Source organism: Schistosoma mansoni, assembly GCF_000237925.1.
Source record: "Schistosoma mansoni, WGS project CABG00000000 data, supercontig 0138, strain Puerto Rico, whole genome shotgun sequence".
NCBI classification, from domain to species: domain Eukaryota; kingdom Metazoa; phylum Platyhelminthes; class Trematoda; order Strigeidida; family Schistosomatidae; genus Schistosoma; species Schistosoma mansoni.
The window spans coordinates 755,965-774,594 of NW_017386041.1; the positions used below are offsets into that span (position 1 = coordinate 755,965).

At 33.2% G+C, this 18,630-nt stretch overlaps 2 protein-coding genes across 2 annotated transcripts in view; one reads left to right on the top strand and one right to left on the bottom strand.

Annotated features, from left to right (window-relative positions):
• The window catches only part of Smp_163250 (hypothetical protein), a gene marked incomplete at both ends in the record, with an annotated part of 45,604 nt that extends 34,087 nt beyond the window's left edge, over positions 1-11,517 (top strand). Inside the window, 4 exons of the mRNA XM_018788720.1 lie at positions 3,191-3,607; positions 7,570-7,763; positions 9,316-9,457; positions 11,290-11,517. Coding sequence (XP_018646543.1) covers positions 3,191-3,607; positions 7,570-7,763; positions 9,316-9,457; positions 11,290-11,517 — 981 coding nt within the window. The remainder of the gene's footprint in view (positions 1-3,190; positions 3,608-7,569; positions 7,764-9,315; positions 9,458-11,289) is intronic.
• A 64-nt stretch (positions 11,518-11,581) lies between these two features.
• Smp_076230 (proteasome subunit alpha 7 (T01 family)) lies at positions 11,582-15,329 on the bottom strand. Its single transcript, XM_018788731.1, has 5 exons — positions 15,162-15,329; positions 15,002-15,128; positions 14,722-14,969; positions 14,480-14,689; positions 11,582-11,754 (listed from the first exon to the last, which is right to left on the bottom strand). The coding sequence occupies exons 1-5, from the start codon at positions 15,261-15,263 to the stop codon at positions 11,647-11,649; spliced, it is 795 nt and encodes a 264-aa protein (XP_018646544.1). The 5' UTR covers positions 15,264-15,329; the 3' UTR covers positions 11,582-11,646.
• Between the last annotated feature and the right edge of the window lie 3,301 nt (positions 15,330-18,630).

Below are 18,630 nucleotides of genomic sequence, written 5' to 3' on the forward strand. Positions count from 1 at the left end.
TATTCTGTATTCCTTTAGAAGTGTAGTTAAATCAATGTTGTGTTAAGCTTACACTGAATCACGAAACGTTAGAAAATCTAATTTTTCTACTCATTGGGATATTACAAATATATTATTTATTTATAACAATCTACCCAATGCTCTATTTATTCAAAATTATCAAATCAAAACTTGGTAATGATACCTACAAACTCATAATATAAATGTTTGCAAAAGAGAAGTTGAATTGATGATTAGGTGGTATGCGATATCTATTGTTTGGTTTTCTGAGCTAATTTTTTTTTTAATTTTCGCTTTGTCTATAAAGTATGTACAACTAAGTACTTAAAATCACTAGAGACATAAATCAAGATCTAATTTTATATCAACAGTATTATGAGTCCGTTATATCACTGTAGGCTCTTGTCAAGATGCATGTTCTCTGAGGTATTCGGAATGTCAAACCTCTTAGTACTAAAGTAAACAGTTTCCTATTATATGTAGCTCGTAGTCGTCTAAGAATATCTACTTCATCGTCTTGTGAACCCAAGGGATCTTACAGTCACTTATTACCTTAATTTCCTCATCAGATATTTCAGAGATATGTAAATTTCATAAATGAAACACGTTAGTAAGCACTTTGATATGTGGAATTATTGATACTCTTAATCTTAACTAAAAAGTTGTAGATGCCATTGAGACTTCAATTACTGAGTCATGTGTTAGTTATTCGACATTAAATGACATTCCTTCACATCTTCAATTTTCCGCTGAATTCAAAAAACCGACCAATAGATTGATCATTTTAACTATAATATAAGAGCAAAGATAGATAGTGGCTAGCAGTGGAATCCAGGCCGCGCGTTTCGTCTTATTTGGGACTCGTCAGTTGTATGCACTTCCATCTCAGAGTTGATGTTCACTCTAGGACTCGAACCCAGTACCTTTTGCTTCAAACGCCATCGTGTCATCCACTTAGCCACTATCCATCTTTGCTTATGAATTAAGGCTATATCGAGGCGATACGCACAGTATGCACATATGGCCAATAAGAGACTGATCAATTGAGGTCCCAAACGTCAATGGGAAGATTCAACCAAACAATACCAAGTGAATTTATAATATAAGAGTTTTTGAACACTATTGAGATTAATTATTATTTATTCCAAATAAAATTTGAAATTTAGTACAATTAAAACACAAATAAAGTTGACATTGTAAAGTTACAGAGAACAACTGATGTTCTTCCTATTAAAATATGTGTCAAAGATAGATCACATTAACTAACAATTAATCAAAATAGCTAAATCAAAGTTAGTGATATAAACATGATAGCTCACCACTAAAAGTTAGCTATGATTCACTTGCAAATTACTTGCACAGCCTGTCATAAAAACTGGTCATAAATAGAAGTAAAGATGTAAAGATGATATCTAACGTTATTGAATCCAAAATCATCATCTGACAATTGCACATGAGGGTAAAAGGTAATTAAACAGATACAAATCGAGCTCGAAAATCTTATCAACGAATTCGTTGTGCTGATACTTTTGTTGAAAATATATGGTAACAAATTAAATATTTTTTGTAGCCTTTAATTTATGATCTAAACTGAATGTTATTAATATATTCTACATGATTAATCAAACTCCAATGATCAATCTTTTCATTATGATTTACTTATTCTGTATTCTGCTAATGAAATACTTTTTTCCCATGATAGGTAACATTATTCAATTCATAATAAATGACACTATCTTCATTCAACTTTACTATTTCACTGATGATTTAGTCTATTTTTTTGATAGTATCTAACTAAATTTTTAAGTATTTTTCCTCAAAACTGTTAACTTATGAGAATTTAATTATTTTTTAATATTTGAATTCATGATTCGATCTAAGCTAGATCATCATTGTAAATCTGGAAGCAGTGGACGGTCGTTTCAAGTTCCGCATGCAGGATCGTAGATGCGCACTGCTGAGGAGTCCCATGTTAGTCCAGTGCTTCCAGGCTTTTAATAGTAGTCTGACTTAGATTGACCCATGAATTCAACTACTAAAAAATTATTAACATCTCCACAAACCCTCATTCTGACAATTTAATTATTCACTTACCGACACCTTCATGTTCTCGATATCTCTTCAGCTGATATTAGTTTTTGGTGACAAGTACTCTTGAGTTTTTTTAAATCTTCACGAAGCATATCACATAAAGTAATTTGTACCACATTACTAATATATTTAATCAGTCTTTGTTGAGATATGTGTATTTTGTGTCGATATAGTGACTTAGTAAGAAGTTTATAGGGAAATAGACTGATTGTAGCTAGTGATCGAATTTAAGACGAGCGTTTTGTTCTACATACGGTTGATATACTGATCTAATGAGTCTAGAAAGCCATTATTAGCTGTAGAATAAATTTAAACACTTACTAATAATTATATAAACATAATATGCGTTGAACATATTTAGCAGATATATTAATTGAACAGCTTAATAGATATATCATTAGAATTTTGAATTTAAAAGTGAATATTAACACTTAGATGCCAGAATATTCAGTTGATAAGTTTCGAATGGAGTGGAACGCCTTATCTTAATTCGTATTTTATAGGTACAGGTCATATATTTTGTTATATCGAGTGAGTGCGTGTGTGCCCTGTTATTATATGACGTTATAAGACCGCCAATCAGAGAGGAGTGAATTATCGATCAGAGCAATAATATACGGAAACCGTATGAGCAGTTTTGAGTACTTATCAGTCCTGCTTTCTGTCTAGCCCAGCCAGTTAAGTTCAGAACACCAATAACAGCCTCTTCAATATGAATCATTATTCTCAAACATACTGGGTTTATATACCAATCAAACTGACCACATCGTACCATCAAATAGAAAATAACATTTGTCCAAGATTTAACCAAATGTGGCTGTGAATGTGGGAAACAGTAATCAATAGATTGGGTATAACTCAAGAATGGTAAATCTCACAGTAATAGTCTGTGCGTCAAAATAAAGCTCATAATAAAAGGAACATGAATATGAATAGTTTAGTTACTTAACAATTACACACTAGAAAATATACATATCATATTGGTCCATAAATAATCCTCGAAAGTTACCTTTCATAATTCTCTTCGGAATATAACATATTTTCTATGTTCATTGTTCAATAAATGATTATTATTTCTTTATAAACTCTTATTTTACAGTATTGTGAAGCAATTCAATTATGTTATGAACATTATATACCTATAACAGAAAATTTAATTGAAAAACTTACACCAATATCAAATAATTTATCAAATAATGAAAAATCTATTCTATTAAATCAATTAGGTGAATTATGTTTAATACAAGAACAATATTATTTAGCATGTAAAAAATTTACTCAATCTGGTAATCATCTATTAGCAATGAAAGCCTTAATTAAATCTGGGGATACAAATAAAATTATATATTTTACTAATATTAGTAAACAAAAAGAAATTTATATTATGGCAGCAAATTATTTACAAACATTAAATGATTGGCATTCAAATATAAATATTATACGTCATATTATACAATTTTATACAAGGGGTCAAGCAATGGAATCATTAGCTGCATTTTATGAAGCATGTGCTCATGTATGTTTATTACATTTTATAGATATTATTCTATGTATATTTGCTTGATCATGTTAACTTCCCTTTATATCATTTCAATATACACTTTTTTGACTAATATAAATTGTATAGTTGAATTCATGAGTCAATTGAGGCTAGACCATCATGGAAAACCTGGAAGCACGGGATGGCCGTTTCGTCTTATTACGGGACTCGCTAAATTTCGTGGATCGGTTGAAATTAGACACAAACACCGTTGGATGTTGGCCAGATCAATGATCTGGTGGTTAAGCGCTCGCGCGCGAGAATGATAGGTCCTGGGTTCGAATCTAGCGAGGCGGGATCGTGGATGCGCACTGCTGAAGAGTCACACAATATAATGAAACGCCGCCCAGTGCCTCCAGGTTTTCCATGGTGGTTTAGCTTCAATTGACTCATGATTTCAACTATAAAATTACTGAAATTTCCACAAAAGCCTCTTCTGATAATATAAATTGTATAATAATATGTTAGATTATTTAATATTAATTTTGTTAAGGATTAGCTGGTTGCCAATATCAATTAATGAATATATAAATATATGGTTGTAAACCAGTCCCTGATTTCTAGGTTTTAATGTTAACCAATTCAAAGGTGCATTCGATGTTGAAAGAATTTTCTGAAGTGTATCTATCTGTTGCTTATGACGGAAAATTGTATGCTCTCAACATTAATAATGATAACTGTTTACAAATTATAATATACTTTTATGCCTTCTGAAATATATAACTTAAATATTTGTAAATTCTTAGATGTCAAACAATGCCGTTATATGAAAATATAACTTGAAAAATCCTGCTTGTACTAATGGCCCAATAACAAATTGTTAATAGTGTCTGTGTAATTGTATCATTATGAACATGCTTGTAACTTAGTGTAGGTTGTGCATTTATCCTCAAAAATTAGATATTTATAAACTATTATATCAAATAGACACAGAGAACTCTCTACCAAGTGAATAAAGTTTATAGAACTTGCGTTCGTCAATTCAGTTTATAACTTCGTTTTGTTGTAATAGTTATTTCACTCGAATATAATGATTGAATGCAATCTTATCCAATTTATATATGAGTGTGCTTTTTCAAAGAAGATTTAATGACATGTAATACTCATTGAACTGCGTTATAATTTTATACTTGATCACATGATACAGTGGACTGGAGACACATAACCACCTCTCTCTATTATTCCAATCCGGTAGTGGAGTTAAACTGAATTTTTCTTCAAATTTTCTATTGATGACATTCTAGAAACAGCTTCGTATTAATTAAGTGGCGGTCTGCATATTTTCCCCGAATACAACTTTTCGACCTTGAGTATATTGATGATATGGTTTTAGTGTTTGATAATGCACAAACTAACCAAAGCGCACTAAATCCGTTGACAATTACTGTCAGCAAGTACGGCATATACTTTTCACTTTCGAAATACAAAGTGTTCAAGTCTGACAGAAACGTGCACCAGCACTCACTCTTTGTGGTTAATCGTTAGAAACCACTGAAAAGTTCACATGTTTGGTTATTTGTGTGTCTGCTGGCGAAAGCCAGAGGAACTTATGATAATGTTTGGCTTTTTCATGATGTTATTCGTGTTAAAAAGAGGAATGCTTACAACGCGTTGGTGGGAGCATGTAAAACCTATGTTGGTTAAACCTGCCTCATAGTAGCTAAGAATGTCAGGCAACTCCATGTTCGATCATAGTTGTCTTCCACTGATTACTCATATCCAATAGTTACAATGTATTGTTATTTTAAAAGTCCAGAACAGTGAAGACAATTCAATTGGAACCATCATCTTGAAACATTGCATTGTAACTGGTTCCCGTTTTATGGATATCTTCTTTGAGATTCCCAAATTGCGATGGGACTGGCTGGAAGATATCTCTATAGTATTTAGTAAATATTGATCCATCACGACTCCCTAACTGGAATGCAAAAGGTGGTACAACTCACAGAGATGTTATTATGCATGAGTGATAACGGAAGCCAGTAGCAATCTTATTATAGTTTTCTACCACTTTCTACGTATATTAGTTTGAGTAATGAAAAAGTGCATGTTATATGACTAATTACTGATACCTTTTTGGAAGCTTTGATTTTTATTGATCCTTATTTAGTTTGTTTGACAGCATCGTTAAAGATATTCAGAAGCTTCTTCACGAAGTTATATAATTTCAGAAATTAACCTTAATATTATTCGATGTATAATGAATACATCATTGTTATTTACAAAAATAAAATACTTCACCTTTAATTTTTTTCTTTTTAATGTTAGTCATAAAACAGTTAGTGGAATGAAGTTAAAGCAATTAGTCTCTTTTGATAAATTTCGATAGTGTAATAAGAAGATGAAGATTATCAGAGCTATGTGATATATTAGCGCAGTACATTTCGAACAATCTGATCACACATATTATTATTATTATCCTTGTCTACTCCTACCCCCTCATTTCCAGTCTAGTTGACCTTTTATTTTTATATATAAATGTTCTTAACAAGTATATATGTGATCAGATTGTTCGAAATGTGTTGCGCTATTCTAAAACAATATATCCAATTTTCTCCGTCTTCTTATTACACTATCGAAATGAAGTTATTTTCTTCCAAAATCTATAAGAGTATAAAGATAATTTGTATATCTTTAATGATATTAATAAGCAGTAATGAGAAAATTGGATATATTGTTTTAGAAATAAAAAAAGAGAATAATAGTTAAGGTATAATAATATAAATCCACTTTAATTTTATGGGTTCATATCAGCTAATTACAGTTGTATTTATGCTAAAATATAACTAATATTAAATAAGAAACATTGGTGACTGAATAACTGAAATGATATAGATGAGTGAAAGTTGGATAATTTAATAGAAAAATTAATGATAATACTAATTGAGCAGTATTAAAGCAAACATTATTTGAATGGGTTTTGTGGAGATTTCAGTATTTTTCATAGTTAAAATCATGAATCGATTGAATGGATGCGCACTGGTGAGGAGTCCCACAATAGGATGAAACGGCCGTCCAGTGTTTCCAGGTTTTCCATGGTGGTCTAACTTTTACTTGACTCATGATTTCAACTATGAAACAAACAATATCCGTTTACTAGGACACTGATAAATTGATAATTGTCTGATTTCGGAATGCATAGGTTCAGTTTTGAAATTTTGATACTTATTGCTACTAGTATGTTGTTTCAGGTGGATAGTTATAGAAGAAGAGAAAGTTAGAAATACTTAATTATATTAAGGTAACCATTATTTTCGTATCATTAATTTGAAAGTTTAAATAAATAAAATGTATGAATGATAATCAAAAATTTTGATAAATAAATATATACAAATATATACGCAAAGCAACAGAAAGATCTTCGTGTACATTTCTTAAAAGAGAAATTGGGTAAAATAAGAATTAAAGGAAGTTGGAAGGACTGACGAAACAACCGAAGTATTTTCTATTCCATAACATTTATTTGAAATTATAGATGAATGTAGGTTTCACAATTTAAAGTTCAGTAGAAGATTTATTTATTTCACATAGTGAGTTTTTCGTTATCGCTCAAAATAGTTTGCAATGGCCCAAGCGCATTTACTCTCTCATATTTCTAAATGCTTCACAATTTTTTTTTGATCACTTCACTAATTTACATTTTCTCAGATTTTCTCTTGAATGATTAATCTTTTCTGATACCATTAAAGCTGTTACTAACTCTACTACTCTTGGATTCCCCCTGACAATTTCATCTCGCGGCAACTTGAACCGATATATTCGTGTGCCAGGTTCTATACTAAATTTGACTAATTTTTGCAGATTTTTTCCACTTCAGTAAAAGTTAATTCTCATGATAAAGCTATGGAATTGTGGCTAAATTTGTATTGATATCAGTTAAAGTCCTTAGCAGATTAAATGTAATTGTATATCGTTTTGTTTATACTTGCTAACAACAGAATGAAATTGAAGAATCTGGCAATTATGAAAAAGCATTGGATGCATTAACCGAAGCGTATAAAGTTTTAGTTAAATTATCAAGTTCAACTACAAATGATGATAATAATCAAACAAATGAATGTCATCTTAAAAAACGTCTAACTCAAATAAAAAAGAAGACAATATTATGCAAAGAGTTTATAGAAATTCAGAAGTAGGTTGATCATCATCACCAGTCGTTAAACTTCATTGTAGTGTTAATATTTTAATAAATTAAAGAAATGAACTATTCTATAGAGTCACAAACTTATTGAATGTTCGTTGATTGGTCAACTACATGTTACTATACTTTTTATCCATGTATACCTCTACTCTATAGGAAAGTGATTGACAAGATAAACAAGTATAGTACTACTATAATTGCTTATTGCATTATTCAGCCTTTTATCTGTTAATTAATGATCCGTGTGTGTAGAAAGTATGTAGCCTCTGCTTAACAATAAACCACTAATGGCCCATATTGCCTTATTTCAGAGTATCCGTCTATCAACACCCTATCCATTATTTTACTAGTCAGGAAAAATCGAGACCATTATTCACCAAAAACCGAGTTGTAATGTAGGTAGACTGATGTTACTCGAAAGTTATTTTGCTCAAGTTTTTTTTTAAATCACTAGTGCGTTCAGCTATTTCCGAGTTTAACACTGAAGTGTAAATCTGAAAGCGTAGTGAAATCCTTGAGATTTTATCGCACAGCATTATTTTCGGAAACGACAAATTTCCCTTTAGTATATCCATGACGTCATCCCGAGACCTATTCGAGTGTATATTTCTAGTTTATACTCTGCCAGAAATCCAATTTAAACTCAAATGAATGGTCGTAATATACTTGTGTGCTGATCTCGAATAAAGCATTTATGGGTATCAATGTCAGCGTTGGACTTAATAGTTTCAAATAAATTGAGCACCAGGTAGAGTTAGTAATACATAAATACATATAATTAAAGTATTTATAAGACCTATTAAACGTAGCTAGCGTAAACTGGAAAACTTATGTTTCTTAAAACAAAAAGTTCATTTAATAAACCAGAATTATTGATTTTAACGTTGTGTATTGAGAAGTTCACTAGTCTTTTTATTCAGTTAATCATTTTCTTTACTAACGATTGTTTTCTCACAGTGCAGTACTTCATTTCCCCTAAGAAAAACTAGAGACAGCCGTTTCTCTTTAGTTCGCGACTTTCTACGACTTCACATGAAATTGATCCCAGGAACCTCAAGGTTTGTACTGGAAACGACTTTTAGCCCGTTTAATCGGAATCTAAAGGTCCACATTTTCAAATGTAGTTAACTCTCGTGATGGCGAGACAATCGACCAATTCCCTTAGTAATTTATCAAAGACAGGTACAATTTTGTGATAATTAGGAGTAGTCGAACTGACATGCTAATTAAGAATTACCTGCATAGCCCAATTTAAGGTAGACAGAACTCGATGAGCACAACTGAACGTGTTATATTTGGAATTCGAATTAACCGCACAATGAAGTACAAAGAAATCAGTTTTATTTACAAAAAATCATAAATTTTTAAGTGTTTTCAGTAAGGCGAAACAACTTGATTTGTTCATGGAATGAAAGCAGTCATCTTTGATCACAATATATAAACTTCTATAAATACAATTGTGTACCCTTATTATTGAAATATGAGTAACTCACCCCCCACTAACTAATAAAATAATATTTATGCTTTTCATTTAAATGAATAGGTTGTTTTCTACTAACCCGATAGATGCAATGCAAAGGTGTCATACACTTTTAGAAAATATTGGACAGGATGATGTATTGAAACCTGGAGATATTTATTCTTTAATAATACGTGAATTAGTAATAGAAGAGAAATATAAAGATGTAAGTCAATCCTATTACTGATAAATTTTAAAGAGGAATCAACATTACCAATACTAATTGTTTCCCTGCTACCACTATACAACACCAAAATGATTTCTGAGTTTATTGATGGTGTATTTCGTGCTTAAATATCATATTATAATATACGTCATCATCTAACCTAAGCAGTGTAAATCAAGAAATTTCTGATTGATTTATGTATCAAAATAGAATGATTTATCCGGCATTTCGGCATAATTCAATATTCTGACTGATTTTAATACCCATACTATAATTATAACTTGATTCTTTATGAGTAATTTTATTAAATACACTGATAATTTCGAATATCTGAGTGGAACACTCATATAATAATGTCCACTCTTTTATTACGAGTGATATTTTTAGTTATGAAGATTTTCCTAAGACGAATTCAGTTTGATATTGGAAACTCGCTTTCCTTAAATGCGACTTATGAACGAACAATAAGATTCACATGATAGATAGAACGATAGTCAGACTCCAAATATGATAGTGATAGCACTCGAATTCATTGACTAATAAGGATTCGATTTGCAATAAGAAGGACCTGACATATGTGACACTGACCACCTCCCAGTGATCAATCAATTGTAAAGGATTTTCGCCCCATGATTGGTTATTATTATTAAAATAATATATGAGTATTTCCAGTTAAGAGTACGTTTTCTACGAAGCACGACCATGCCATGATCAAAACGCGAATGGGGTCTGTAAAATCATTGTTAGTCAATGAGTTTGAGTGCCAACACCATCATATTTGAAATTTGATTAGCATTTGACCTTCTTTCGAGCAGATCTTATTGTTCGTTCATGATTTGTAGTTTCTACAGATATGGAGAAGTAAAAGTGAACATCTCTAACTAGAAACACTTACCACCATAGAAATCTCGGGCTTCCGATTCCTTTAGTTTAAATCTCAACACTTAGTAGCACCATTATGTTTCGGGATATTCTGAGAATAACATTTAAACTTTGAATATAGTTTATTCAGTTGTATGAATCCTGATACCAATAAGGTCCAGGTACAGACGCTTATATCAATCTTCAACTAAAGCTCAGGGAAACAACTTATACAGAAATAATTTATTTGTCAAATCATTAGCCACTAAGTATGACGTTACGTCTTTTTTTAAACCTGTACTGGTGTAAGACTATCGATATTCTGTCTTCTTCCAAACAATTAGGATTCTTACACCTTATAAGGACTATTTGAACATCTCCAGACACTCTTGGGGCGAATATAAATGGACTTAGATAAAGTAGAGGAGCTTATTTATCGTAAACACACATTTACCGTCGGAACTACTGACTCGAAATCCAAAAAAACCACAAGGAGGTGTAGCATCATTTGATCGAGCTTAGTAAACACCAGAATAATTTCAAGACCTCGATTGACCCACTTGTTAAAATTCACTGTATGAGTTAAAACTAGTAACATGAGGAAGAACTCCGCTATATACACTTTCTATATAATGGAAAAGATTTTATCAAGGATATATGTCATTTACTCCAATTCCGGATGGCATCAGCTTGTTGTGAAATAAGTTAGGAGACCTAGTACAAGTTTCGTTATTTGGCAGAGTTGCTACGTGCTATGAAATCGAAAACGACGTTAATAACAAACCATACATTTGAAAAAGAGTAATAATGACTGTATGGGAGATATGAATGTTTCATAAATTATTATTATTTGTTCATCCTTGATATTCAAACATGAACTTACAAATAAATTGTTGGAAAACCACTCATATGTAGCGTTTTTGATTGATATGAAGTACAAAAGATAATCTGAAACTTTTGCTTGTTTGCAGGCATATATATGTCTTAATGAAATGAAAGAGCGAATTGGAGATAACGTTATTTTCCGATATTTGGATCAAGAAATTCTGGAGAAAATTTACAAGACGCTAAACCTAACCTCAATTGAATATAAGTGCACTTTAGATGAGACCAGGAATGAAAACGACGCCTCAGACTCGCCTTTATATGAAGGTAATGAAGTTGATGGGAACGTAAGCGACGAAACGAATGACTACTAAACACATTAATATCCTCCAAAAACATTCAACTTTGTTCTATATTTTATAACAAAATCAAACGAATCTTGTTATATATGTATAAAACATGAAAACCGGAATTGTACACCTTTTTCTCAATAATCAGTTATGTTACAATGCTGCGGCTGCTTCCTTTTTCTGACGCTTCTTTTCAGCTTCCTCCTCTCTCTCTTTTTCGATAGCCTGAACATACCTTTGGATATCAGCAAACTCCAGCATCTGGAAGATGAAAAAAGCATGTGTCATAACTTGATATGCATGTTATTGTAATCTACACTCGTTCAAACGCATAATGAAAAACAAGTAAACAGCTTGTACATTGATGACGAAATAACAAATTGGTATCATGTTTCGCAATTTACAAGAATACTTATTATAAACACTTCATTTGTCTAGTCAGCTGTATAAATTTATGTTGACCAACTATGTCTGATTACTAACGAATAAAATCCGACAAAAACACTGTATTTTGAGACTACATTAGCTTACGAAAACAACGATTTGATCTTCCTGAATGCCAAACTTTTGACCAATCAAATTAACAGCGACTAAAGAACTATTATGGACAAGACAGTAAAAACCATATAAATGACCCAATGTGAAGCACAATCACACCACTAAAAACGAATTTCACAGACTAATCATTTGGAAATTAATAAAATCAACAAGTTCCATGATACGATAAGCATTTCAATGGTAGACTATTCTACAGATTGAGGAATACATTTAGCCTATGATTAATATAAAGATACATGGGACCTGATACATAAAAGTACTGAATTAGGCTGTCAAACTTTGAAAGCGGAGACTGAGAGTTGATGAAAATAATGAAGATAACACAAACGATTACAGCGGTAAAAACAAGAACAGTGAGAGGATCAAAGAGAAAAACTAAAATTACAAACACTATTATAAATAGGATGGTCAAACAATAAGAATGGTCACTGAATGTTGATCATACTACATTAAATTTCCAAAGTGATTTTGACAGTTAGTTGAGGGCTAATTATGAAAACAACACGTTCCGGAATAATTCAGGAAATATGTAAGCAGCTACATTATCTAGAACTGAATCTTCAAACTTTTAAACCCTACATGAAACTTTGCTGCCGTAGCCTAACAAGTATAATATATATGACACGTCGCTTCATTCGATAGCTTTGTAAAACTACAAACTCATTTATCGTACCAAGAATTCGTGCCCAAAAGTTAGGCAACCAATGCTTTCACAAATATTGCCTTTCCTCATTATATGATTTGGGCATTAGTTTAGTACAATGAAAATTCAACAGATATGCTATCAACTTTTCCTGAACCCGTCTTTCTTAGATTTGTTTGTGATTTAGAACTAGACTACGGAAACTACAGAAAACTTGTTAATCCAAACTATTTTCCTGTAGTTATCAGGATTTATTTTATTAACTAAATTTGATGATAAAAATCAGTCAGTCATGAAAAAAAACAGAACCTGAAACAAATGTGTTTGCATACTACAGTGCGATGGGTCAATATTAATAAGATTAGTAAAGGAATAGAAAAAGTTTGGTAACGATGATAATGGTGAAGACTAAATATTGAGAATATGGTACGAAAATACAGTGAGAAGGTATGCGTGAAGGAACACTCGAACTCAATATATAAAGAGGTAAAGAATAGATTCATTGGCGCGTGTCCAATCTTGAACCGTCACCCAACGTCTTCCATTACTGAAGACGAAGACCTCTACCAGATACTGCCTGCTAAAATGCCTTAGACCAACAACTGATGACGTCACGGACCAATGACGAAGTTTGGTTTGACTGCCCTAAAGCGATTGCTTATATACAACAAAAAGGAACCTATTTTGGTTGAAAACAAAAGATACCGGACTTTGCACTTATCCTGAAGTCTTTTTCAACTTCTTCCATGTAATTTTGAAGATGCCCCCAAATGCCCTGGTACGGCCGAGAGTGGGGAGAGTCCGCTCTCCCTCTCCAGATGCTCTCACATGGCCACGCGAATATATAGCCTCTGCCAGGGAAGTCCTACTCACTGCCTTCTCGTGGCATTACTGTTGTTTACGAAATTGAGAGGACGAAAAGCGAATATTCGGCGCTTTAACAGGGTTGGTGGACACGGAAAGTTCACCTAGGGGAGTTGGAAAACCCTGATTCCAAACCAATGGTATACATGAGCTCCAGTATCCTGAGGGAACAAATGGCGTATAAATCAACCGTTGACCACCAGCTACCATGGGACTGCATCTCCTCACGATGCTCCACTGCCTTGTGGACTAGACCTTTAGGTCAAAGGCCCGGGGTGTGGCCGCCTAAGAAAACCACCTGCTTCGGTCTGGGCACCTGGGCAGTATCACAGCCCTCACACAAATCAAATGAGATTTGTGAGGCGAATATTTAACTGGTGCTTCCTTGTACCAATATTTATGTGTTTAAATAAATAAAATAAATTTTGAAGATTGACATTTATGAATAATAGGAGTAAACATATACGAAATATCTTGAAGTCCCAGCACTCGATTTGTTAGTCAGTATGGTACTCATAAGTTGAATTCAACACCAAGATAGAAAAAAAAGCTAGTCTATGCACTGTAACTTCACAACAAAAGCATCGTAATATTGCAAAAGTTTCCTAAGAACACGAGATGAGCAGACAGCAAAATACTCAACAAAGGCTTGATATTAGATACACCGAAGCGCTTGTGATGCTCTGTTTATCAACTTCTTTATGGTGATATCGCAAACACTTGAGAATTATTAATCTTAAACAAGAGTAAGTGAAGTGAGAAAAAACAAATTAAATTGATAACATCCTTCCTAATCTACGGAATTCGAGGGAATCCTAGGGTTTTCCCCAAAGTCCGGCAAAGTTTTGGGGCTTTTGTCTTATCTTCCCAAAATTTTTTATTGTGGCTTCCTCGAAACCGGGAGATATATAGTTAACATACCTGCCAATCTACAAATGGTTCTCCAGGCTTAGATGGTGCTTTCCATCTCATCACAGCTAACTCCATGTATTTAGCGCCTGACTGAACTACCTCCATGAGCGCTTTAACTGCAAGTTTGACGGTTCCATATTCATCTGCAACAGCGTCTTCAGTATAGTTCTTTTCTAGAAATTCACGGGCGACTTTTGCGTTTTTCCCAATAGCATTAGCCTTAAAATGAACGTAAGTTGATATCATCCTACCAGCCATTCAAAGTGAGTTCCAGAAGGGTCCGTCTGGTAGAGATGAGGAGTACCATCTTGATTAAATCCGCAAATTAATGTTGACACACCGAAAGGGCGACGACCGTTACTTTGAGTGTACTTCTGCTTCAACTGAGCCATATACCTGGCAATATATTCCAGAGACACAGGGTCTTCGACAGTAAGTTTATAGCTTTTACATTCTACCCTGATCCGGCTGATCAAAATACGAGCATCAGCTGTGAGTCCTACGAAGTAAATAGTATATAACATTGTTTACCTGCAAAAGCAACTGCGACGTGATCATCCAAAAGAGCTATCTTCCTGACAGTTCTGTCATTTTGTAACTTAGTTGTTGCCTTTTTTTCGACACACAGAACAACACAGTCTTTTCCTCTAACACCAATCTAAAATATAGGAAACTTGAACAATCTACTTACTGCAGTTGAACCCTTTTTGACTGCCTCTTGGGCATATTCTACTTGAAAGAGATGACCGTCCGGAGAGAAGATTGTAATTGCCCTATCATATTTTGTCGACATGATAAGTTCAAACACTCATACGACGGCTTAATCACAGTAACGCAGTAAGCTCGTCTGTGGCGGTCGTTTTGGCTCTTACCTATTAACCATTTAACAAACATCATATAAATTTAACCAACAGCTTGATCCTAAACTTCGCCTTAAAACTGGAATGAGGTTAGAAGTTAAACTAATAAACTTCATTTTTTCACTTTATTACGAAATGGATTTAAAAAGATGACAATCCTGATGTGAACAAATGTTGAAACGGTAGCGGTAAATAAATACATGGAATGAATAGCCGTTTAAATATTCGAAATGAATGCTAGCCTCATTGTTTTTACCGGACACACACTAGCTGAAGGCGCTCGGTTATCCATCCACACCAGGTCACGCCGAGAGACCCACCTACTAGCCAGATTAGAACAAAGGCTTCTCAGTATATTGGCAACCTTTGAAATAAACCTTTAAACTCATTAATCACAGACTTCTGATTAGACTGTTTTGTTACCCCTCATTTTTAACTGTGCAACAGACAAAAGCGTCGTCAAACCCTGAATATCTGTGGCATCTTTGAACATACAAAAAACATACTCCTCTAGTCCCAACCGCGAATGGTGGTGATACATTGATCTTGTAATCGTTGCGTGGTCACATCATCTTTGAGCGATTACTTAGAACATCACCTGGAATAACTTATTCCATTAACTCAATTTCAATAAGGTTAACACTCCTAGAACGAGTTAAGAGAAAAGAAACCCAAAAGGTAGTTAGTTGCACCAAAGTCCTTACTTCAATCAGTTTACCTGGTTGTTTGGCTTGCAGACTACTTGGTATACAAAGACAATGAGACAAATCTCTACAAATAATCTGTAAAGTTCGTAATTCACTACAAAACCGTAGTGATTGACCTATCTGTGAATTCGTATAAACTGCCTGAATGTTTATCATAGACACGAATGCAGTGAGATAGATAATCCTTGATGTCTTTCCTTGTCACAGATATTGTACTTTAGTATCTCATACCCTGAATATCTTTTAGAATTCAGTACTAGGACCTCATTTTTCCTAATTTATATGAATGACCTTCCCCAACAAGTATCCTCCGAGTTGTTACTTTCTTCTAGCGACATGCTTTTAAGAGAATTTTATAAGTACGTTGATAAATTCAAACTTCAGGAAGATTTTACTCAACGTCAAAAGTAAGCAGGTAACAACAGGTCAAAATTCTACACTTTGAAACGTGAAGTAATCAGTCTGAAATTTGTTGCAAAACATAAACACAACATGGAAAGTCCCTCCTTAAAGTGTCGCAGAATTAAAAATTTGTTAGCGGCTTTAACAGTGGAACTTTGAAATAAATTTTTGACTATCTTATTCAGTTTCACATTAAGTAAAAGAACTTAGTGTTTTCTTTCCCACTACAAGAGAAAAACACTTAGGCAAATCTAGTGTTAAGCCACGACACCAATGTGGAAATTTTTCAAGACTTATAAAGAACGCCTAAAAATTGTTGAGATTCGGCCCCTTCAAAAATAGACTATTCTGAGATAGTCTAATGACTCACAATGTATTAAATATCGTTAGGGATCCATTAAAAGACCTATTCGTGCAAAGTTTCAGAGAAAACCTTAAGGAAACTACTTGGAATTAGTGGGTAAAACACAGCAAGCGACATTAAAGGAACGCCTTCTACTTCTTATATGTTGTCAAGATTTGTAATTGGTTGGCTTGATGCGGCTGTGGCAACAGTTCTGTATTTATTAGTCAGCCATATGGCTTTGGTCGTTCGGCATCTAGACGCAACATCTACTAATTCTTTTCTCCAATATTTACTGCAAACTAGACAAAATGGAGCGGGTGAATTTTTATCCGTTATCCAAAAGCACCAAGGTACCATAACACCCTGACTACTAAATTAGGGTAAGCCAGCCAAGGTAATCATAACATGATGTGCCCCTGATTTAAGTTTGCGCTACGGTTCATTTCCAGCACATTAATATTCATAAATAACCGTGGTACTACAAAACGGATAGTAAGAACCGAGGGATAATTATTTCCCGAAGAAAAGATCCTCGGATTATGCAGACAATATTCCGTTACGGATAAAACGAAACATCTCCACAAGGGCAAGCAGAAGCAGCCACATTTAAATCATTTTGAATCGATTCCTTTCGATCTACTAGGATTAAATAAAAAAACAGCTGAAACAACATTCCCCACTGATAAAGTGGCATGTTAAAAGCAAAATCTTGAATAGGTTTGAAGTGAACATGAATAGGAAAACTTGAATTGATGTTGGGCAAAAGACGAAATAAATATTTAACAAATTCGGATGCCTGGTAGAACATTGGAATGGCAAAAAGGCATTAACAAATATGAAGTGCTAAGAAACGACGAAAAATCTTGCCTAAATTCATTTAATTAGTCATGTCCGTCAGGATTTACAAGATCAGTATCAATGATAAATGGTGGTCATTCACCGTACATTTACATAAAAACACAATGAGCAGGTGTTTGAACTGCGGGACATAACAAAAATATAACTGGAAATCCATAACTGATCCATCAATCGAATGTGGGTATTTCTAGCATCGCTATTTAGTTAGATCACCAGGCTTATATCTCCACTACTTTTAGACATTCTTCAAATTTCGACCATTACTAGTTAAACCATTTGGACGACTAATTTTCATTATTGGTTCTTACTAGATGCAGGTAGGAAAAATGTGGAAAAACAAAGAGCATAAAAAGGTAATGATCGAACAAGACATTTATAGTGAGTTCTTTTAGTATCACTCGTCTTTGATTCCATAATAAATCTTTTTTGTTATATCCCGATGAGCAGAAAACTTTGTTTCTGACGCTCCTACTCATTGGGATATAGAACAACGTATATAGGCGAACAATATTGTTTTCGATTAGATCCTCATCAGGCTTTACTCTAATATACAGTAATATTTATATGCATATATATATATATATATCTTATAATTTCTGTGAATGCTATCTCAGTGTCCATATTTTTTCAATCATTGACCTATTTTCCTATTATGTAACATTGATTCAAGCCTTTTATTATTCTCATCACAACTAGTACACCTGTCATTACACTACCAATTTGTACTTTTCACGTGTTATTATTTTAATTATCTAATCTATTCCACTGTTATCATTGACTCATAAACTGCCTTGATTGGTTTAATAATTTCGTATATGCATATAAATATTACTGTATATTAAAGACTAATGAGGATCTAATCGAAAACAATATTGTTCGCCAAAATATGTTGATCTAAATCGCAATATGAAATTTTTTCATTGGGATATAACAAAAAATTATTACTAACTCTCTACCCAAAGCTCAATTTGTGTGATACTACCAAGC